Below are 23,599 nucleotides of genomic sequence, written 5' to 3'. Positions count from 1 at the left end.
TGTGAACAAATTTTTCCTTTCGCATTAAATAATCTAAATGTTGTCAAGCTTTGTTTCTTTCGATACTCCTTCTCTTTTGAAAGTTTTGGATTTGTTGTTATATATTCTTCATAATGCATATTAAAGCTTAATATGTACAAATCCGTGATTCCATCAGATCAACTCTTGAAAAGAAAAAAAAGAGATGGAGAAAGAGATCGGGGCATATGATACGGTGCATAATCTAATAGAAGTATTAGATTACTTAAATTACTTCATAGCTGAGAGTGAGGGATAGCTCAAGTGGTTAGATCTCCCCTCTCAGTTTCATGGGATTCTAGAAATTGCTTCGTAGCAAGTCCACATCTAAACAAATGTCTTACTCCCAAAAGTACTACGGAGTAGTAATATACAAGTATATAAGCCGCTTAGCCGCACATATTTAAGTGACAATCATATGCTTTTTTATTGCTTGGACCAGGAAACACATACAAATATGTACACATTGTTACTTTATTTGACTTACGTTTGAAAATCCTTGTTTTTGAAGATTAAATTATAGTACCATTTCCAACAACAGGTCATCCAACAGCTGTTAACAAATTGATTTAATGATTGTAAAAGATATGATTCCCATGGTTCTACGAGTTTTGCTTTTGTTTATATGGATAATTGCCCTATTTAGGAGTTGTTAATTAATGACTATATATAGTTGATTATTCTTTTGTCAACTAGCTTAAGATAATATGAATGTTACATACTTCAACAACAACAACAAAATGTAGCTTCTAAAGAGGATACACTAATATAGGCCGTTAATAATGATTCCTTTATACGTAGTATATATATTATTAAAAAGGGGCTATAATTTAATGTAATTTACAATATATTCAAAGTTTTCATTAATTAAAGTTCGATTTGTTGAGAGAACGATAAGTTATTTTCATTTTGATGTCTTCGATCTCTAGTTGTTATAGCATGACACTTTACACACATGAAATTGATCTATTAATGCGGTTATTGATCATAATGTTGAAAACTAAACATGTTATTAGTCAATACTTAGATGAATGGACGAATAACAAGATTAATTCAAAGAACTTAGATTTTGGTTTCAATTTTCAAATGGTATTGTAGCTTAAGTTTAGCCTACTCAAATTTAAGTGAAGATATGACTCAAGTCTAAAATGATCATTTTAAGCCTAAATTGACTTAAACTAAATACAACATTATTTCAATGCAAGATCTCTTTACACTTAAATACGGAGTGCAATTATCTTAACAAGTTTAGTAATCATCCACGATTTAGTAAAATTCAGCATAAACACTTTAAACACATGCATAAAAGAAATGATAAGAAATCAGAACATCCTCCACAATACCAACCTTGTATAATGCCATGAATGATGAGTCATGACCCACAAGGCCACAAGAACAATTGGATATAACTTGGTTGTTACATTCAACTAACTCTGTCCTCAAGCCCCAACCTCCGGTTCTCATTACACTTAACCATCTATACAACACATTATTGGCCTAGATTTTAGTGCATTCCACCTAGTTTTATAAATATTTTTTAAATCCCCTTTTTAAAGTTTTGTTTATTGTCAAAGATAACGATGTACTTCCTTCATTTTTATTAGATGCAACACTTTCTTTCTATCACTTTAAATACATTACTTTTTCTTTTAATTAATAATTTTTTTTTATCTCTCTTCTATTACATGGGCTCTTTTTATTTATTTTTCTCTATCTTTCTTTACTCTAAAATTTTTTTAAGACTCCGCATTTACAAAAGTTATGCATCTAAAAAAATAGAGGAAGTATGAAAATTTGATGTCGATAAATGAATCAATATCTTTATGAATTAAGATGTGAATTGTGATGTCTCATTACTGCAACATACTTTCTTTGTTTGCCTCAATTTTCTCTTGACGATTTTCAAATTTCACATAATTTTTTCGTTTCTTATAAATTAGTGATAATTTATGTTCAAAATTTTTAAACTTTACATGAAATTTTTAAAAATTAACAAATAGATACAGAAGAGAGTACGGAGTAGTTAGATTACTTGAGAATTGAAAGAAGAGAAATGCTCCTATAAAAGTGAAATTCAAGGGCATTATATATTAATACACCACACCATCTTATTCTTTCATTTTTTTCCACCAAAAAACCCCTCCAAAACTCCCTCATCATGCTTAAACCCCAGCGCCACCTCTACCACCTCCTCTCCCTCCTATTTCTATTCCTTCACCTCCCATTCTCCCTCTCCACCACCGCCCCCGCCGACATCGCCGCGATAAAATCATTAAAATCCTCCATCACCCCTTCATCAATCCCTCCCTCCTCCTGCCTCTCAAGCTGGGACTTCACCTCGGACCCATGTTCCAAACCCATTACAACCCACTTCATTTGCGGACTCTCCTGCTCATCCAACCGAGTCACCTCAATCACACTCGACTCAGTCGGTTACTCCGGCACACTAACCCCCCTCATTTCTCAACTCACCCAACTAATCATCCTTGACCTCGGTCAAAACTCATTTCACGGCTCAATCCCACCTTCTCTCTCCTCTCTCTCTCTCCTCCAACAACTCACTCTTAGATCAAATTCCTTTTCTGGCCCTCTTCCTTCCTCAATCTCATCCCTTAAATCTCTTCAAGAGCTTGACCTTTCTGGTAATCTCCTCACTGGTATTCTCCCTAATACTCTCCATTTTCTCTCTCATTTGACCAGGCTTGACCTTAGCTTCAATAAATTCTCCGGTAATCTCCCCAAATTACCCCCTAATCTAATCGAACTTGCAATCAAATCAAACTTATTATCTGGGTTAATCTCGGAATCCTCCTTCTCCGAGTTGACTCAGCTTGAAACGGTCGAACTCAGTGCTAACTCGTTCACCGGGGTTTTACAATCATGGTTCTTCCAACTTCCGGGTTTGCAACAAATCAACCTCTCGAACAACAGTTTAACACGTGTCGAGATCTGGAAGCCTACGAAATACAACTCATTAGTAGCCGTTGATTTGGGGTTTAACACAATCGAAGGGTATTTCCCTTTAAATTTGACGGAATACCCTGTTTTAGCCTCACTTTCATTACGGTACAACCGCTTACGTGGATCAATCCCATTGGAGCTGAGTAAAAAGAGGAGTTTAAAGAGATTATTTCTTGATGGAAATTACTTGACGGGGATTCCGCCGCCGGGATTGTTTTCCGGTGCCGGAGAAGAATCTCCGGTGGCCGGAAGTTTGGGGGATAATTGTCTACGTGGGTGTCCACCGAAGTCGCAGCTATGCTTGCCTTTGCAAAAACCGATGTCAGTGTGTAAGCAAGTTTACGGCGGTAAAAGACATGGCAAAAATTGAATAGTCAACTTTGTCGGGAAAATTAATTAATTGAAAAATAAATTAATTATTTTGAAAAATTGTTGTTTGAATAAATGACTTCTACTTGCTGAGGTGGCGCGTGGTATTACTTTCTGGTGGGGAAATGTGATTTTGGCCGTTGATGAGGTGAGGAGGGAGATTGTGTGGTTTTTGCGGGCTTACGTGGACGGTTGAGATTTGTGGTGCTTTTGAAGGGTTATAAACTAATTTGCATGCGCGTGTAGATTTCATTTTCTTTCACTTTCATTTTTTTTTTCTTTTTTTTTTTTCGAGAGAGGAAGGGTATTTTGTGTAGTGTAGGACTATGCTACTTTATAAAAGTGTATAATAATGTGTATATTAGAATTTTTGAAATAATAAGATTTATACTCCGTAGTAGTTTATTCATTACTTGTCGTATGAAATTGTTCGATTAGTTATTTTAAGATTATTGTCAATTAATGTAAATGAAAAGTAGATTTGATGAATGTAATGAATTTAAATATCAAATTAGGGATTGAATTTTATCTATATGACTATATCTATGCTCTTTCAGGTCACAATAGCTCTTTATAGACCAACAATTATGTAAATAAGGAGTAAAATTAGTAGCAATACACATGATACGTGTTACATGTGTATGCTCATTGCTCAAATTTTCACAATATTATCGGAAATAATAACTCAAAACAACTAATCGTATTTAATTTCAATTGTCTATTCCCCTTTTAAGATCTAGCTAATGTTGTTTATTTAGTTTGTCGATTTCATTTTTATGTTCCTTGAGATCTATCTTTAAAAAAAAATTATATATGTCGCATGCAAATTTTATCATATGCCCTACTTTTAATCTAAATCATTTTATGATTTGATCTTAAAGATGGCACAATTGGTCTATCTTATACAGCATGGGTACGAGCTAAGTAACACCGCTCGCCCCGTGTTGGACCACAATTTTTGTTACCAAGGTTTTGAAAGTGAATGAAGCACAATATGGGGACATGGGGTACGAAATTAGCACGATAACTCTAAAAAAAACCTAGGCACAACACTTGGTCATCTACTTTAATTGTATGATGGGAAGAATATATTCAATTTTTCTAAAGTAATCACCTTTGCTAAAATTATGCCTACCCATAGCTTTAATCAAATGATGGCAATAAGAATATTAAACTAGTCGCCTTTTGGCAACCTTTGTATTAGTAATAGCAATATTAATACGGAGTATATAACTACAAAGTACAATAATATATTGAGTGGTATCAAGTACACAAATACTCAAACTAATCGAGTAACATAATATATACAATTAACATGTACGAACTACGAAGTATTACCCTTGTTTTTAAATACTTGTAACAATTTAATCGACACCTTAATCAATGGATACATAAGTTTGATTATAAATTTTAATTTTATAGTTGAGCCATTTAGCAAATTGAAAAACAAAGATTGACACAGTTGTCAAGTTGGGTAAATGTCGGTAGTAGACTAGTAGCAGCATTCGCATGTCATCCATGCAAATGCAAAAACTATTAAACGCCAAAAAAAATTAAATAAATGGTGGGTCCAAATATAAAACCAAAATTTTCTGTCCAGATATGTTGTTAAATTTATTAAACTCCAGGTACAGATCAGACACTGTTATAGTTTGATCGATCATATGATACGGAGTAATTAATTTATTTTACTCGTACTGTATTAATTTTGGATAAAATAAAATGACCAATATTCAACTATACTGCAAATTTTGTTGATCAGATTTACCGCATATTAGACATAGAAATGACGTTAACTGGAATCCAATGAGTCAATGACTGACTGACTGACATTAGTCAGAAATATTTTTTATAGCTAAATCATTGACATAGTACGGACTAACGTATTTTAAGATGATTAATTTAGAGTACGTATAAAATTAATGGATGATTGTATTCTCATTTGCTATTAGCAAGTACAAGTAGCTAGGACCAAGCAAAGCTTGGTGGAGTTGGTGGGGAACTCACCTTGTGACTTTGAGGTTACGAGTTCAAACCCCACCAACTATAAAATGCTTGGGAGTAGGTAGGGGTGAGCAAACCGGGTACCCGGTCAAAATTTTAGGACCCGGACTTGGAATTGGTTGGAACCGGGTCCTGGGTACTAAATTTTAGGAATTGGAATTGGAACCACCGGGTACCGGTTCCGGTTCCGGGTACCTACTTATGTATGTAATTGTTAAAATATAATACAAATTCTGATTCTTATTTTAGTTAGTATCATTATTAGTGTTTAATGCTTATATTTATATATGCATTAAGCTATTTGTATTCATGTTAGGCATTAATAATACTTTTTTTATTGTACAAATTAGATACATTTAACATATTTTTATTATTTAAAATTTATTTAGTTTAGGATATATTGGATAGCCGGGTACCCAATTAGTTCCGGGTCCAAAAAGTTGAGAATTGGAATTGGTTATAACCGGGTCCTTAATTTATTACCCAGAATTGGAACCACCGGGTCCAATCTCGGTTCCGGACCCTTCCGGTTCCGGCTCCAATTCCGGATACCCGTAATTTTTGCTCACCCCTAGGAGTAGGGGGATTCCCTTACCCTTCCCCTCTCTACTCTCAAGCGATGACCTGCGGAGTTGGGTTGGCTAAACCTGTGAGAGGTGCAGTAGCTAGAAAGTTATAATCCGTATTTTTGAAGATTATGCACACACTTGATAAATGAAAAGTAAAAATTCGTTATTGTATCAATATCTAAAGAAAGTTGTACTTTGACGATTAATACTACATGAGTACATAGTAGAATCGAAGAAGTTTTAAATGTACATAATTAAATGATATGATAAGACAACAATCAAATTAATGTAATTACAAGAATGAGACACTACTTTATATAGAATATAAGGTTTTATGCCTAAACAAGTTATAGAAAACATTCAAAAATTTGAATGATATTGAATAATGCTTAATTATTTGTCTAACGAAGACTTGCTTTTTTCTCATTATGGAACCATATATGGGAAAGTAAAATCCAAATATGCAGCATCAAATATTCTAGTGTTGAGACTTTAACTTGGACTCAAGTCTCAAGTGTAAATCCCGTCAAAAAAAAAAAAAAAAAAAAAAAAAAAAAAAAAAGTCTCAAGTGTATATATATGGCAAGTGTTTTCATTTTAGGAGTACTCCGTAGTTTGTAAGAAATTAAGGATGGTGTATGGAGTTTAGCTCCTTATTCACGTCAATCGTAATTAATAATTAATAACATGATATAAATGTAAATTGTCAGAATAAAAATGTTATCTACATTCTTGATGTTGCTGAATCCATGTAGTGGTGTATTGAGTTCGTAAATACCATTTGTTGAGGAGCCTCTTCTTCTAGATTTTAATATGATAAATAACCTATCAACTTTTCATAATACATAAATCTGTTAATAATTTAATTAGTTTATACTTCATAATATATATTTTTTTTATCCATTTAATTAATTCGTTTATTATATACGAAGCATACTTTATACTTGTATTTGATGTAGTAAAGAAAAAAAAAAGGTACAAAACAAGAAAAAACCTTGAGGAAAACTTGAACTGAATTTGTTACCTTCTTAATCACCAACAATAGCCAAACATTGAATCAACTTGAAAATTAATTAATTAGTAATAGTACGTGTAATATACATACTACCTCCGTTTCATATTATTTGTAACGATTAGACATTTTCAGATTTTCTCCTCACACTTTATGTCAAATAATCGTTGCAAATAGTGTAAAACGAATGTATGTATGTGGTATATACGACGTTTGCTTACAACTTAATTTATTACAAACATCTTAGGGATCGGGCCAATAAAACAAATGCTTCACCCGGCCATTGTCACTTATTTAGTCCATAGTGGCATAGGCTATTAGGGAGGTGATGGGGATGATGGGTTTGGGGTACGAGAAGATGTTGTTCTAGGCGGCGTATCAGGAGGATAATAGACCGGTGATGGTGTAGAAGGCGGGGTTGGATCAACTATTAGAACAGGAGGAGATGAAGGTCTAGGTGTATCAGGAGGATAGACCGGTGATGGTGGAGATGGTGGGGTTGGAATAATGGTTGGATCGTCGATTTGAATAGGAGGATATACTGGTATTGTATCGGGAGGAGCTGCTGGATCGACGACTAGAATAGGAGGAGATGGCGGTGTAGGTGACTCGGATGGACCGGGGTTTGAAGTTGAAGGATATGGTGCTGTTGTATTAGGTAATTTAGGTGGATATATTGGAATTGAAGTTGAAGGGGCTTCAGGTGCAGGTGGTGGAAAATAACAATTTGCAATCTGACCGCCTTTTTTATCATCAATTGGAGGCGAACCATATTCAGGAGATGATGGTAAGGATACCGGATTACAAATTGGCTTACATGAAGCACAATCAATTGTACAACCATTAGGACAAAACTCGGGACAAACATGCTCTAAGTTATAGCACATTTTGTACTTTTTGATCTTACACGATGCTCTCTTGAGATGGTTCGTGTTCCCTGGAGGAATCGCGGCATCTAGCAAGACTGTCAATGACAAAAGAAAACACCCTAGATAGAATATCTTGTGTACAGCCATTTTAAAGAATTTGATTATTAGTTCTCAACTGATGGGTTTGTAGCATCATTGCAAAACAGCTTATTATGTAGAGGTCTAGGCATCCAAGTTGATAATTTACTATTAATACTTCGTGTTAATTCCCTAAGATGTCGGGTCAAGGCGTTAACTAAACACAAGAAGTGAAATGTATATACATACCTTCAAAGTCATCTCCCATGTATATATTGTGCATAAGGCGGTCCAACATAAATAAATGGCTAATGAACATGATATATATGAATGTTGCAGAAAATACAAATAATTAAGGACCTTTGATTGTTAAGTCTGCAATGCTTCTTTGTTCTAATACTTTAATATGTACAACTTGGGATTACCATACATACAAGTAGCGCGATTGAATTGGAGCTTAGCTTCTAATATCGTGATGCTTAATTATCGATGAAGTTAATTATCATTTAAGTACCAAACATTAACCAATTGGATATAGTGTGATCAAAGGGTTAATTAAGAAAGAACTTAAGCTCAATTCTTGAATGGAGGAATGCTTAACCCTTAGACATCGGAGCTATTTTCCTTTTGTGGGCATTGTGGAGTTAATTGAAGCCACTTTAAGTAAGGGACTATTAATCTAGTAATCTACAGAGTACTAATCTTTACAGCTATGAGAATTTCAAATAATAATTAGTGTAATTTCTAGCAACATTACGTATTCCCTCTGTATTTTTTCAAGTGTTACAGTTTGAACAAACACGCATGCCGAAACACAACTTTGACAGCTAATTTATCTAATTATATGAAATCTGATATCATGAAATTATACATTATAACGAATCCAACAATGTAATATACAATAATACTTGTTTTTTTAGATTAATAAACTAATCAAGTCAAAACCATTATGTAAATAGTAAAAAGAAGTCAAACTGTAACAATTAAAAAAAAAACGTGGAGGGTGTATCATATACACTTGTAAAATATTGCTCATTATTAAAGATAAGTTCAACTTAATTAATTGGACTTATTCACGATAACATAAATTTAGTTAAGTTTAAATTCCTACAAAGATATTGCGTTCAAATGCACGCACTTACAAAATATGATTTTGATACATTAACATATCATTCATGTTAATTGATTAGATAAATTTTGACAAATAATACGTTTTGTGTGCAGTTGGCCACATCATGTGACCGCTTGTAAAATAAATAAAGACCTCCAACACTGATAAGTAACCCTTATAACAGTGATCAAGTAACCCTTTTATAATAACGGAATAACCCCGTAATGGTTGTCAAGCACTTATAAGAATTGTGAAATGCAAAATGAAAATGTTTGGATCGGATCTCTCAAATGTAAAATTTGTAAAGTCACACTCTCAAGTCTGTAAACCCTTTTAAGGGTCCGCCCTGAGATGTAGTGGGTCGGGTCAGACCCTATTATTTTAGGGCTGGGTCGTAAAAAAAATTAGCCCAAAAACCTTCTTTCTCTTTCCTCAAAGAAAAAAAAAAAACAAAACTTCTCTGTTTTTCGTAGTCGGCGAATTATCAGAGAAATAATCAGGGTGTATTTTCTGTTCAATCTTTAGCTCGGGAAATCATTCAATATGGGATTGAAAAACATCAGGTAATTCCTACCTCAAAAAATTATTGCAATTGTTAATTTTCTTATGAATTTAGGGCTTAAAATTTCTGCAAAATTGATGTTTAGGTCGGATGCTACGAAGAAAGCAGATCGCAAATTTGAGAAGAAACTTGAGTTTTATTCGAGTAATAATTCCTTTTCAATTACTGAAATATTATTAATTTTTTCTGGGTTTTTACTTTAAATGGTTGATTTGGTTGTTTATGATTCTGGGTTTTGTTCAAAACGAGTGCAGAAGTCAGAGAAACTGTTGCTTCATTAAGTGCTACAAAGGCGATTGCAAAGGTAAAATTTCTAATTCAAGCTTCATCTTTGTTGTCTTTCTCAAGCTTAATTAATTTGCAGTAAAAAATAAAAAAACAAATACATTGTAGTATCCAAAAAAAAAATTAAAACTTTAGGCTATGACAGAACTCATAATTTGTTTATTACCTTTGTTATGTTTAATTGTATATGTATATTTAGTGTATTGTTGGAGGTATTATGGTTGTTGGCAATTGAGATATACAATGCACTTTGCAGTTGTTGTAGCTGTATATAAGAGAACTAGCAATAAATTGAGATATACAATGCACTTTGCAGTTGTAGCTATAGACTTATAGCTTGTAGCTGTATATAAGAGAACTAGCAAAAGTCGATTATAAATTAGCGTGGCTGTGCTAACAGCCACCCTAAGAGCTAGGGCGATGTGCTGGCGTGGTTGCTTAGGGTGGTGGTCGTTGTTAGGTTGGGTGGTTAAGGGAAGAATAGAAGGGCATACACATTAAAAACCTGACTGTCAAATGTCATACCACCACCAAATGAAAGAGTCTCTGAAGTCTCAACAATTCTATCACCACAAACATAACCAATATCAGGAGCAATGTGAAAATTTAGCAAAACTAAAAAAAAGGGAGAATGTGGGGGCACCTAATTCTGATAAAGGAAGGCAACGACAGTGGAGGGAGCGAGGTTGATTTAGAAAATCCAATGATCTTGATCCAGAAATATGGCCTCTGCCTACTTTGCTATGACTGTTTGGTGGATAGGGAGGTGGTGTAGTTGTGTAGCCTTTTAATCAATCGAATGCAAGTTGTTCCTGTGGATATAGATATATTTCTACAACTTGAAAGATTTGAGGAAGTTTGGAGGGTTTTGGGTGATAATGTGACTGGTTATAGCGCAGCATCTAGAATGAGGAGGGAGATTCAAGTCAGATGGACTGGTGATAGCCTTTAATCGATCGTAATAGGATATATGTTTTTGGTTAATTTCTCTGATTTTTTTTTTTTTTACTCTATATCACTGCTGCATTTGGTCACTTGTGTTCTGTTTCTTTCGTTGCCAGAAAAGCAAGAGTGCAAGAAAACGGGAAAAGAAATTAAAAGCTTATGACCTATCCCTCCTCAATGAAGTCTTACCTGAGGTGAAAGAATCACAGCAACCTGCTCCTCCACCTAAAAAATTGAACTGCAAATCCAGACAGAAACTAGTGTGAGTGGCTAATTCTCTGTTTAATTACAGTTGTTTAACTTGATTTACTGATATATCTGTTGATGGCAGATTGAAGGAGACAGAACGAATGGAGGCTGTCTTAAAACATCCTGCTTTCCAATCCGATCCATTCGCTGCCATACATCGGTACCTGGTGAACACCCAACCAGCTCCTAAAGCTGAGCCTGTTAAGAAGAAGTCCAAAGACGATGCAAAGAAGAAAAGGAAGAAGAAATCAAAATCTTTGTCAAAACCACAGTCCATGGAGATGTGAATGGCAAACTTGGGTATGTTGGCAACAGCTTTTCTATCGATCCTTCTGAAGGCATTTTTAAGAGGTCAAGCTTTGCTGATACTTAGATGTTGTGGGACTATCATCATCCGATGGAAAAAGAACTTAGTCTGCTGGTAGGCTTGATTATCCATCTTATATGGAAATTATTAAAAATATCAATAGGTCATGTAGTTCTTAAATGAAAGAGTCATTGCAAACCCAACCACACCAACAGTCTTTTATGGCTTTAGGTGAGTAGATGTAGCAATGTCTTATCAAATACGAACTGCAGTTTTTGTATGATTATAATTTTCCTTAGGTAGACATCTCAATCGATTGCATAAGTTCTCTCTTGGCTCTATTATGAATTTATGATCATGAAACTTTTTAGTTAACATTACTACTACCTCTGTTACATATTAGTTGCAACTTTGTAATATTTTATCTCTCACAAATATTGCCCAAAGTTGCAACTAATATGTAACGGAGGTAGTATATGGAATAGAAATTGTCTATATTAATAAACCAACCTCTCCTTATTTTTCCTAACTTCACTACAACAGCTAGAAAGTGGTGACATGTATATTGTATATGTTGTTAAATAAAATAGGGATGAATTTTAGGAATGTAAAGAAAGGCTTCAAGACATTTTTAGAATGATGTATTTCATTGTTTTACTATTTTCTTTCTTTTTTTTTTTTTTTTCCATAAGTTACTCTCATGCAAGTAAGCAAAATTAGTATATGAATAAAAGGAACTTGATGCAGACTAAACAAAAAATTGTGGATGGAATTAAATTTTAGTTTCTAAAATGTTTGTTCAAGTTCTGTTATAAAAGTGAAATGCTACCAACAAAGTCGCACCAGTGGTCTAGTGGTAGAATAGTACCCTGCCACGGTACAGACCCGGGTTCGATTCCCGGCTGGTGCATTCTTAAATTTTTTTGCTCAAATGTAACCATGACAGTTGATAGAAGTCCAAATCTTCATTGTGTATTTAGAGTTTAATTTTTGACAGAAGTAAAGATAAATCATAAATGACCATAAATCTTCATATTAAGGTAATACTAATAGACTATTATGCTACTTCCTCTGTTTTTTATTACTTGCAACACTTCTCTTTTCACGCTTGTCGATGCATTATTACAATCATTTATATCTTTAATTAGCAATATGTAAAAATTATAAACGTTAGATATTAAAATAGTATAAAACGAGACGAATCTAACAAGATCACACATGACTATATTTTTTCTTAGCTATAAATCGTCAAAGCTAGTCAAAGTGGAGTACATGAATAGTGTAAAAGTCAAACTGTTGCAAGTATAAGAAAACGGAGGAAGTATATTACTATGTGAATTATGTGAGAGGATTAACATATAAGCAAGATCATGCATATAAAAATCGAAGAGGCAAGTCTATATAAGATTACAAACTCTTTCTCCTGAGTCCTGAATGAGGTCAGGCATAGGTTACAATACAAAGAACATCGCTGTCCTACTAAGCCTACAGAACAAAAAAACATTGGTCCAACATTAAAGTCGCACCACCTATCTACTCGCATTTGATTGACCGATATATATGACGGACAAAAAAAAGTGCAGCACGGAAGCCAACCATTCCAAGCATAAGGAAGAAGCCATAGCATATGCAGGCCATGTAGCCGAAGAAAAATGATGTCTGCATGAACCCAGACATATCAGAGCGGGCATAGTAGTAGTATAGGCAATAGCCATATATAAATAGCCCTGTAGAACCACCGCATAGGAAGGACCTGCCATAACAAGTAACAAATCAGTTAATAACTTAATATCATACTTATATGATTGCATCGGTAATACAGACTTATCTACTATATAAACAAATCCAGGATAACATGGGGGAAAGTTGGGAAAGCAACGCTGACATACAAAACAGAAGCACCAATGAAAGTGATCGTGAACTTTAAGATAAATTAGGTAGCAAATAATTCATATTGATGCATTCAAGTTATTCACTTATTCCTAGAGTTAAATGAAAACGCAACTTTCAAACTCACTAGCAAGGCAAAAGCATAGAAATAAATCATACAATATGAATATACCATTCATGAAATAATCAGACATGAGCGCAGAATACATACCTCCACCACCACTCATGGTCTTCAGCAGCAAGTTGGAAGTATGTCAAAGCAACAGTAATGAAAGCAGTGACTATAATCAAAATAATGAAGACAATGAACAAAATGCTATAAATTGTGTAAATCCTGTGTCCCCAAACACTGGCAAAGATGTAGTAGAGCTCTATGTATATCGCACTGAATGGTAAAAACCCAGCCATTGCCATCTGAGGAAGAGTCCCTCGGTACCACGGCAGTGGTGGAATTTCTCTGGGGTACTTTGTTGTGCGACAAGGAGCTTGGAACTCAGCCTTGCTATTCTTTCCAGCGATCCCACCCAATACAAGCAACGGTGAAGTTACAAGTGTCCAGATAAGAAGTATAACCATTATTGTGCCAAATGGAAGAGCAGCAGTAGCATGGTATGCTATCGCAACAGTGTTGAGGAAGCAAAAAGTGAGAAACAAAGGACCACAGAACAAGAAACCAGTCAGCAACAGATTCCTAACCTGTCAAAACAAATGGGGGACGCAATCAGTAAGCTTTCTGATACCATTTAATCAGTGGGATGGAAAGGGGTGAATCAGATGGAAGGCAGAAGCAGAGAAACTAAGATTTAGCATGCCATATGCGGTAGCACATACCCAGTTTGATCCTTCTAGCTGGCAATAAAAGGAGGTTGCAGTATAACCAGCAATGCCAGATGTAAGAGCATAGATAACAACCAATGCTGTGAACAGTGCTCCTCGGTTGTAAGGATAAAACACTCCAACTAGTGCAAGCAAGAATATGAATACCGTCCTGAGAGCACAGAAGATACAGGTCAGATAAATATTACAACATAGACTCCCCCATCCTCAAATGATGAAATAAATCAAGACAAAAGAAAATTTAGGTACTTACAGAGTAAATAGCTGAGTACCAGATCCAAGAGCAGCTGCCAGCACTGATTTGTACTTGGGAAACCTGAACACATCCCCATGAATATATTTCCAACCAGTTTCTTCCTGGTCTTCAGCTGTTTCTTCATCGTGTGCATACCTTTTCAGCAGAGAAAATGATGCATTAGAATTACAACAAATGATACAAATTGACCACATGCCTTGGTAAAAACAACTACTTGGCTATCACTTAAATAAACATTCACTCATCAAAGTTGGAGAAGCTGCATGGTATCCATAAATACAAACAGCATAATGAAAAGTTTAAATCAGCGATTCTTACTTAACAAAATCATTCTTAAGCACACGCATGAGAATTGTGGCAAGAAATCCAGTAAGGAGAAGCACTGTGACACATGAGTTTATGATAGAGAACCAATGGATCTCTAAATGATGAGGAAGAGAGGAAGACTGTGAGTATTTATCCATTCTCTTCTCAAATGGGGTGTTTGTCTCTTTCCACTTCACAGAATACATAAATTCTACATCCACTTCCTTATCATCAGTAATGTCCACCAAAGAGTTGGGATCAGTTCGGACATTGATTTCAATAACACGGTCCTTGTTGTAGAAGATGTCAAAATGGATATGCTTATATAAATAATACTTGTACTCGCTTGGATCCAGTTTGCCCTCCTTGTCAACTTTGCCAAGGAACCCCCAGATTGGCAAGTCATCATAGTACATTTGAAAATAGTAATCTTTGGCTACTGCATCTCTAAATTGAACAATGTCTTCCTTTGACAACTTTTTCTTGCAGATGACTTCTGAGTCCTTGTCCACAAGGAAATCAAGCTTGTAGGGAGCACTGACTAGACGATCTCCATTTAATACTTCACCAAGAGCTTCTTTCTTCTCCTTGACATGATCTGCAATTCAGAGAAAATAGATCTAGAATACAGCAATACACAGGTGTAACATGCACAAATGACTAAAATAGTTACTTACCTGGAACACAGAATGGAAGATCAAAATACCGATATGTTTCACTGAAAGAAAAGGACATAAAAATCAGACAGCAATATCAAAGCCAATATGGATCATCAAATTCAAACAAAGATAAGCAACCAAAATTAAATCAACTCAATTAACAATACAATATAAAAAAATCCTGTAATGTTGAAGCTCAAGCCTTTGTCACACGTGATGAATAAAATCTAGTCCTGCTTGTCAGTAATTATTAATTGGTTAACCATTAGATGTGTTGTTGCTCAGTAACATTCTAACGAAAGGAGGCCTACATTTAAAACCCACATATCTATGACCTTCCATGTAGAATATTTACCTCGTACAAAAGCAGAAGACAAAGCTACAAACAAGGGATGAGCAAGTTCTTTCGTCCAAATTCCTAGGACTTAACACTCAATCCCAGAAGATGAACTTTTCAGCATTCACAGCTCACAAGTCTACATTTTACCCAAATCTACTTCAGACAGTAAGAACATTACAAACCAAGAGCTGAACAATATCCCCAAAATCTCCAATTTCAGTCGAAGGTAACTTCACAACCAACATAATTCACACTTAACAACATATTTCGTATTTAAGACAGCATATAGCAAAAAGTTATCCTAAAACAACACAGCCTAAAGTAACATATCATCTTTTTGTCACATCTGTATTCAGTCACTCAAGTGCAAGCTAGATTCAATATAAACCCAAAATCCCTAATAATTAAGCCAATATTTTAGGTGTAGAGTATTTAATAGCCTGATTGCACCTGCTTAAAAGTTAAAATATCTATACCTATTATGGTGCATTGTATTGACCAATATCAAATTAAATCGAATTTCAATATCATGCATAATATCTGCATTTAATAGTAACCAAATAAACCAAACCCTAAAAAGGAAAGTGAGATTCCTTCCAAAATCAATTCAAACATGAATCTTGAATATTTCACCATTATTCTGTGAGCTTAACACATCTGATCACAAACAGGCCAATCAAGCATGATCCAACCACTAATCCAAACTAATTACGCTATAACATCATCAATTTCTCACATTGATCAAATTAACCCCAAATTTCACATCACTAAGCTAAAATTCAACATATTATCAACGCAGAGATCAATCATCCTAATTCCATAAAACGAAATCTATTAATCAAAACTGCAAAATTAAAAACATGATAAATCAAAACAACGTCAAATCTTTTCCTAAGCTCAAAATATACAATTAGTTCACAAATTAACAACATAATTAGCAAAAAATAGGAAAATTGATGACGAATTAGGAAAGAGAGTGACCTAGGGTTGTGGAAAGGGCCGACTTTGTTGGCGTAAAGAGGAACTTGTTCTCCGGCTTTGTAACGATGATTAGAACCATCGGATCTCACTTGAATAAAACCAGAAAAGAGAAGAATAACAATGGCCACCATTAAAGTGGCCTTGGATTTCTCCATTGTTGCGCAAAACCTCAGTTTCTCTCTCCTCTTTCTCTTGAATTCTGGAGTCAAATCGCAGAAATGTAGAGAAGAAAGAAAGAAAGAAAGAAAGAAAGAAAGAAGGGAAGATTGATCTGAATTTGGGTTATTATGGGCCACCGTTTTATTGGGAATTTTTATGGAAGGTTGGGTTTTTTTTTAGTTTTGTGGGTCCATGTAAACATTTTTTATTTTTTATTTTTACTGTTTGAGGAAATACCCAAAGGTAGAAAGATGTAAGTAACTCATGATTGAAATTTCTTGATTCAATTTCTGTATGAAGTTCTGCCCTAGGGGGTAATAAAGTAATGATCTTGATGGTAATTTAATAATTTGAGTTTGGTACAAACATAACGGCAAGTCGGCAATTGATGTAAAGTTGTGGCTTAAGTGCGTAGTTTATTCTTGTAAAATTTAGTACAAATAAATAAAAAGGGGTACGTGAGAAATATGACTTACATGTTGGGATTCTAAGATGAATAAAAGGCACAAGATATTAACTAGACACATTTGTCAAATAGGGTTAACGTCATATTAGTGGTTGTGTTCTTGTGTATGTTTACTTTACATTAATACTGAACATGTCTATTATACACCCGAGTGTACCTAAAGAAGATAGACTTAGTCACTTAGCAAAATAAATGCATATTAACATTCAAGACTGTTATTTTAAGCTTGAAAGCTACGAAATCATTATATTGGACTATCGGACACAGGTTCAAGGATATAGTAACAATTGTGAGTTCCACTCAATTTATTTTCTTGTACAATTAGGCTACCTTGCATGTTAGAGTTGGTCTTCTTTACCGTCACTTTGGGACGTTCGGGTCACATTGTTTGTCCTTTTGACAATTTATTAAATGCATTTATTGGAAGTTTAAACATCCAAATTTTATCAGGGGGATGACAAAGACTATCCAACTATGTGAATGGGCAATATTTCAACCAAAGTGGTGGGTTGGCCTAATTTTGATAACAAGTTTATAACATAATCTTGTCACAGTATTGCCAACTGCCAAAACTAGATCATAAATCCCAAAAGCAGACCAATTTCAATAACAAGTGATCATAGCAACATATTTCATTTTATGGAATGTAAAGAACTAAAAACTTTAAATACGAGGGAAATAGATTTGAGAGTTGAAAGAAAGAGCTAGAGGTGGGTAAATCAAAGAACGCGTGTGGGTTGGGAATATAGATAATGAAGTTCTTTTGATGTTACGCATTACACCCACATAACACACTTCGGATCATGGATTGCGCTATGTTTTAAGCGCTAACGCAATGGTTAGCGGTATTGAGGCTAACTTTTACTTCTATCAAAGAAAAAAAAAAATTATTGCAGGGTGGTAACTCCTTGAAACCCATTATTCATAATTAGTGGACTGGAGCAACCACCACCATACTGTGTCGAAGAACTGAAGAATTGGTAATGCTCTAGTCTTGCTGCTTGGCAATGATGATGCTAGACGGGACAACTTACAATCATTGAGAAGATGCTGCTGCTCATTTTTACTAAGTGTGTTTAGATGAGAGGAGTTAGGGGCTGTGAGAAGATTGCGCCCTGTAAATTGTTGATCACATTGAAGTGTGTAATGGATATAGTTCAAAATTAATTCAAATCCTTTTGCTGTATGTTTACTTTCAAATACGACGTGGTGTTGCACAGTTTATATGTATCTGAAAGCTCTAAATTGAAATAATCTGAAATGAACATAATTAGGTTGTATACACTTGCACTTGAAATCTGGAGACAATGTCTTGCCAGAGAAAGATAGAGAGCTTAAAGGATGTAAATTTTATACTAACAAGGAGAAAGATGAAGGGAAAAAGAGAAACAAATTTGAAATTTCATAAGATATAACTGAAAATTAATGTCAAAAATCTCTTAACAATTGATACAATTCTAGTATTCTATTACATGACATAATTCTCCAGAACTGAAACTATTTTCTTCATCCAGCCAATTTATAAGGAAGAGGATTTGGGGGCAAGATCTTGTGTGTAGCTAATACTGCAACGGCAAAGATGCCGGTCAAGTTTGAAAGAATACTTCTCCTTGATGAGATTAGAAGTTGGTTACAACACCAGATGGATCATTACTGGTGATGGTGTACAGAACAAAGACGACACTGGCACAAACCTAAAGTTCCATCGCTTATCTATTCACATTTGATAGACCGGTAAATATGGCGGACGAACAGAAGTGAGGCACGGAAACCAACAGTTCCAAGCATGAGGAAGAAGCCGTAGCAAATGCAAGCCATATAGCCGAAGAAAAATGATGTTTGCATGAAACCAGTCATATCAGAGCGCGCATAGTAGTAATATAAGCAATAGCCATAAATAAATAGACCAGTGGAACCACCACATAGGAAGGCTCTGTCATAAAAAGAACAAAGAGGTTAGAATCATGACCACATCAAAGTGAAGGGGGATTTGGTGTGACCTTTCCCATCACAACTGTTTACAAAGGATCACAAAGTGGAGACAAAAATGAGAAGTAATAGTACACAAGACAATGAAGTAGATGAGTATTTCACAAAGAATGTACTACAACATCATGTTTTGGCATGCTAATGTCAGATATTGACCATTTTTTTTACAGTCATGACTTTAGGGCAGAAGTCACATCTACATACATGCCAGCAAAATGGGTATGGACTAGTACCCGCAAGAAAGTTTAGCATGCATGAACACTGCATCTAAAGCAAAGTTTCCTAATCCACCTTCCACACCAAAAGGGCAGTTACTATGCACAATGGTGCAAACTCATCCCCTCCACCTCCCTTAGGCCCCTTGCCAAAACAAAAAGCAATGATAACATGATTATTGTGTACTCCTCACACTCTTGTACATCCTCAAAGAAGTCCACACAGAATACATGGCCTGAACATGTGATTAGCAAGTGGAAAGGTTCTCCAACTTTAAAGTATGTGAGTCAAAGCATCCAAATCATAGTGTGTTACAGTCCACAGTCCATTTTCACATCATTGAAGCAAGTGTTTTCCAAAATAAAAAGTTAATAACATCACAAGGATCTCACAAAGTGAAAAAAGACACAAACAAGCAATCACAGCAACCAAGAAAAAAAAATCTCTATCATTAAATGAAAGATATGAAATAAAACCACCAGCAAAATCAAAGCCTAGCATGACAGTATTGTTGGAAGTACCACTAATGGGAAAAGGCATGAAAACATAATTCAAGCATATATAAAGCCAGAAATTATATAAATAGTGCATACCTCCACCACCACTCATGATCTTCAGCAGCGAGTTGGAAGTATGTCAATGCCACAGTGATGAAAGCGGTAACTATAATCAATATAATGAAGACGATGAACAAGATGCTGTATATTGTGTAAATCCGGTGACCCCAGACACTGGCAAATATGTAGTAGAGCTCTATGTAAATTGCACTGAAAGGCAAAAATCCAGCCATTGCCATCTGAGGAAGAGTTCCCCGGTACCACGGTAGTGGTGGAATTTCTCTGGGGTACTTTGTTGTACGGCAAGGAGCTTGGAACTCGGCTTTGCTATTCTTTCCAGCAATTCCACCCAAAACAAGCAATGGTGATGTCACAAGTGTCCAGATAAGAAGAATCACCACAATGGTCCCAAAAGGAAGAGCTGCAGTAGCATGATATGCAATTGCTACCGTGTTTAGGAAACAGAAGGTCAGAAACAGAGGCCCACAAAACAGGCAACCCGTCAACAACAGGTTCCTTACCTGCAAAAAGGAAATATTACAAAAAGATCACACACGAGTTGTTTCTTTCAAATTCTCTCTAGTATCTTTCATCTATTTAATATGCTCTTTCCAAAGAAAAGAAAGCAGATCATACCCAGTTTGTTCCTTCCAATTGGCAATAAAAGGAGGTTGCAGTGTAGCCAGCAATTCCAGATGTGAGAGCGTAAATGACAACAAGGGCTGTGAACAGGGCTCCTCGGTTATATGGGTAAAACACTCCAACTAAAGCGAGTAGAAATATGAAAAATGTACTGAAAAAAAAAAGTGATGTAAATGTTAGGTCACAGGATGAAATAAAAACATAAGATGCATTAGAAAACACGTTGATGCACACAAGTGGAAGAACAACAACATTAGAAACTTACAGGGTAAAAAGCTGGGTGCCAGATCCAAGAGAAGCTGCAAGTAATGATTGGTACTTTGGAAACCTAAATACATCCCCATGGATATACTTCCATCCAGTTTCTTCCTGATCTTCTGCTGCTTCCTCATCGTGTGCATACCTTTAGTCAAAAACAATGAAGCATGAATTTTAAAAATTTACATGATCACTTAAAAGCATGCCCAGATATAAACAAATACCCAGACCAACTCTCCACTAATCAACCAGGAACTCCAACGCAGTTAATAGATACAGTATATATGACTGAAAGAAGGGAAAGGGAGGAAAGCTTTTGGATTCTTACTTGACAAAATCATTCTTAAGAACTCGCATAAGAATCGTGGCAAGAAATCCAGTTAGGAGGAGTACAGTGACACATGAGTTAATGATGGAAAACCAGTGGATCTCTAGATGATGAGGAAGAGAAGAAGATTGTGAATATTTATCCATCCTCTTCTCAAAAGGGGTGTTTGTCTCCTTCCACTTTACGGTGTACATAAATTCCACGTCAACATCTTTATCTTCAGTAATGTCAACTAAAGAGTTGGGATCAGTTCGAACATTGATTTCAATAACACGGTCCTTGTTGTAGAAGATGTCAAAATGAATATGCTTATACAAATAATACTTGTACTCGCTTGGGTCTAGTTTGCCTTCCTTGTCAGCTTTACCAAGGAACCCCCATATTGGCAAATCATCATAATACATTTGGAAGTAGTAATCTTTTGACACTGCATCTCTAAACTTAGCTACTTCTTCCTTTGTCATTTTTTTCTTGCAAATAAGTTCTGAATCTTTGTCCACTAGAAAGTCAAGCTTATAAGGAGCACTGACCAGACGATCACCATTCAAAACTTCACCTAGAGCTTCTTTCTTTTCTTTCAAATGATCTGCAATATGAAATAATTTTTACTTTTGTCCAAAATTAGGATAAATACAAATGCAAAGTAGTAAAACCAATTCAACTAATTTGTACCTGGAACACAGAATGGAAGATCGAAATAGCGGTATGTTTCACTGAAAAGAATAACCCATAACTATTAGATTGTCAGCAAGGCAATGAACATAACCAACTCTAAACATTTACATGCAAGGCTTTTCTATGAGAAGTTACAATAAGCTTAGCTACTGTAGGGTACTTAATGGTAAAGCTGCAAATAACAGTTCAGTGATTGCCGTGTGATGTTCATTGACACTTGAATGCATGTCACTAAATTACTACTTTGGGGCAAGAGGACATGGTTAGCATGCATGATCACTAGCTTGACTCGAGAAGTAGAGCCTAATTTTGAACCTCTAGCTAGAATGTTAAATGCAGAGCTCAAATCAGTAACAATTTCCAGATTGTTAAGATTCTCGACATCCACGGAATAACCCCAAAAATCAAATACACCCCCCACTAACCTGCTACACCCTTAATCATGTAACAACACTTCAATGGCTATTTCTTCTAGGTTCCTAGTAGCATCATCATTCCAATTATAGCCATATAAAGACCTGCTATACCAATATAGAAGTCACAACTTTTATTTTTCAGAAGTAACGGCAACAATCACAACAAAAGAGAACCTTTAGTTGAAACATTACCAAATTCAAGATCTCAACTTCTCTACATTACAGTTTCCAGTCAATCAATGATCAAAAATCACCCCAAACACACCAAATTAACACCAATTAACTCAATAATCACTTCACATTACAATAAAAAACTCAAGAATGCATAAATCTCAAGCAAACACAACAAATTATCAACATTTTATAAAAATGTGAGATCTATAATCAAATCAAATTTCGCATAAAACACAGTAAAAAAGGGCGATCAAAGAGGAGAAATGCGAAACCTAGGGTTATGGAAAGGGCCGACTTTATTAGCGTAAAGAGGAACAGCTTCACCAGCTTTGTATCGATGATCGGAAGCATCAGATCTCACATGACTAACACCAGAAATCAACACCACTGCAAAAACGGCCACCATTAAAGTGGCCATCGATCTCACCATTTTCTTCAAAATCTATCAATTTCTCCCTCCAAATCACAGCAAAAATACGGAATTGAAGAAGAGAAATTAGATCGAAATCTGGAGATGAAGATTGAGAAATGAGGGTTTTAGATTTGATTTGTAAGAAAAGGGAGTAACGTAAGAGATAAAATTGGGGGAGAAATTAAAAAAAAAAAAAAGGAAAGTGATAGAATGCCGAAGTTAAGTACGGAATTATAGTGTGGGGTTTTAGTGTGTGAGCTCGCTCTTAACCACCGACGCTTTCTCTCTCCTATTTTATTGTTTTTGTATCAGAATTCAGAATTGAAATGGGAGATCCAAGATTTCGAAACGTGACTTTTCCGTGACATCAGTTGTCAACGAGTTACGGTATGAATCCCGTATCAGATCTCTGACTATTCTCGACTCCGAATCAAGTCGAGTCGAGCTCAAATAAGTTGAATTGGGCCAAATTGAATCAAGTTAAGCTGGTTTTAAAGTTTTTGACATCTAATGTATGAATTCAAAATTTACTGAATATGAAATGATATTCTTATGTACGAGACTACGAGTATATGAAATACAAGTACTGTATATTCTTTTATAAATACAATGAAAAGTTACTCTCACTATGAACCTAACAACTAACAAGTACCCCGTATTTAGATATAGCATTGTTTATTACTTATGGAATAAATCGAG

General features: G+C 35.2%; 4 protein-coding genes and 1 non-coding gene across 5 annotated transcripts; 3 read left to right on the top strand and 2 right to left on the bottom strand.

Moving 5' to 3' along the window:
- Window positions 1-2,127: 2,127 nt before the first annotated feature.
- LOC145621075 (uncharacterized) lies at window positions 2,128-3,760 on the top strand. Its single transcript, XM_081675810.1, has one exon. It carries the CDS (start codon window positions 2,177-2,179, stop codon window positions 3,347-3,349), a length of 1,173 nt encoding a protein of 390 aa, XP_081531936.1. The 5' UTR covers window positions 2,128-2,176; the 3' UTR covers window positions 3,350-3,760.
- A 5,666-nt stretch (window positions 3,761-9,426) lies between these two features.
- Window positions 9,427-11,634, top strand: LOC145621318 (uncharacterized). Its single transcript, XM_081676056.1, has 5 exons — window positions 9,427-9,554; window positions 9,639-9,697; window positions 9,808-9,857; window positions 10,900-11,045; window positions 11,115-11,634. The coding sequence occupies exons 1-5, from the start codon at window positions 9,535-9,537 to the stop codon at window positions 11,317-11,319; spliced, it is 480 nt and encodes a 159-aa protein (XP_081532182.1). The 5' UTR covers window positions 9,427-9,534; the 3' UTR covers window positions 11,320-11,634.
- Window positions 11,635-12,178: 544 nt separating this feature from the next.
- On the top strand, window positions 12,179-12,249 carry TRNAG-GCC (transfer RNA glycine (anticodon GCC)). The gene has a single exon. It is a non-coding gene; the product is annotated as a tRNA-Gly (tRNA).
- A 393-nt stretch (window positions 12,250-12,642) lies between these two features.
- On the bottom strand, window positions 12,643-16,877 carry LOC145619169 (transmembrane 9 superfamily member 3-like). The gene is made up of 7 exons (XM_081673800.1): window positions 16,609-16,877; window positions 15,306-15,346; window positions 14,641-15,226; window positions 14,320-14,457; window positions 14,061-14,217; window positions 13,441-13,925; window positions 12,643-13,092 (listed from the first exon to the last, which is right to left on the bottom strand). The coding sequence occupies exons 1-7, from the start codon at window positions 16,761-16,763 to the stop codon at window positions 12,873-12,875; spliced, it is 1,782 nt and encodes a 593-aa protein (XP_081529926.1). The 5' UTR covers window positions 16,764-16,877; the 3' UTR covers window positions 12,643-12,872.
- Window positions 16,878-18,610: 1,733 nt separating this feature from the next.
- On the bottom strand, window positions 18,611-23,172 carry LOC145619126 (transmembrane 9 superfamily member 2). The gene is made up of 7 exons (XM_081673729.1): window positions 22,761-23,172; window positions 21,896-21,936; window positions 21,224-21,809; window positions 20,903-21,040; window positions 20,632-20,788; window positions 20,032-20,516; window positions 18,611-19,166 (listed from the first exon to the last, which is right to left on the bottom strand). The coding sequence occupies exons 1-7, from the start codon at window positions 22,916-22,918 to the stop codon at window positions 18,947-18,949; spliced, it is 1,785 nt and encodes a 594-aa protein (XP_081529855.1). The 5' UTR covers window positions 22,919-23,172; the 3' UTR covers window positions 18,611-18,946.
- Window positions 23,173-23,599: the final 427 nt, after the last annotated feature.

The sequence above is a fragment of the Chenopodium album genome, chromosome 27 (genome assembly GCF_948465745.1).
Source record: "Chenopodium album chromosome 27, dcCheAlbu1.1, whole genome shotgun sequence".
NCBI lineage: Eukaryota > Viridiplantae > Streptophyta > Magnoliopsida > Caryophyllales > Amaranthaceae > Chenopodium > Chenopodium album.
Note: the sequence above shows the minus strand (reverse complement) of the source record. Positions and strands in the feature narration are given on the sequence as shown.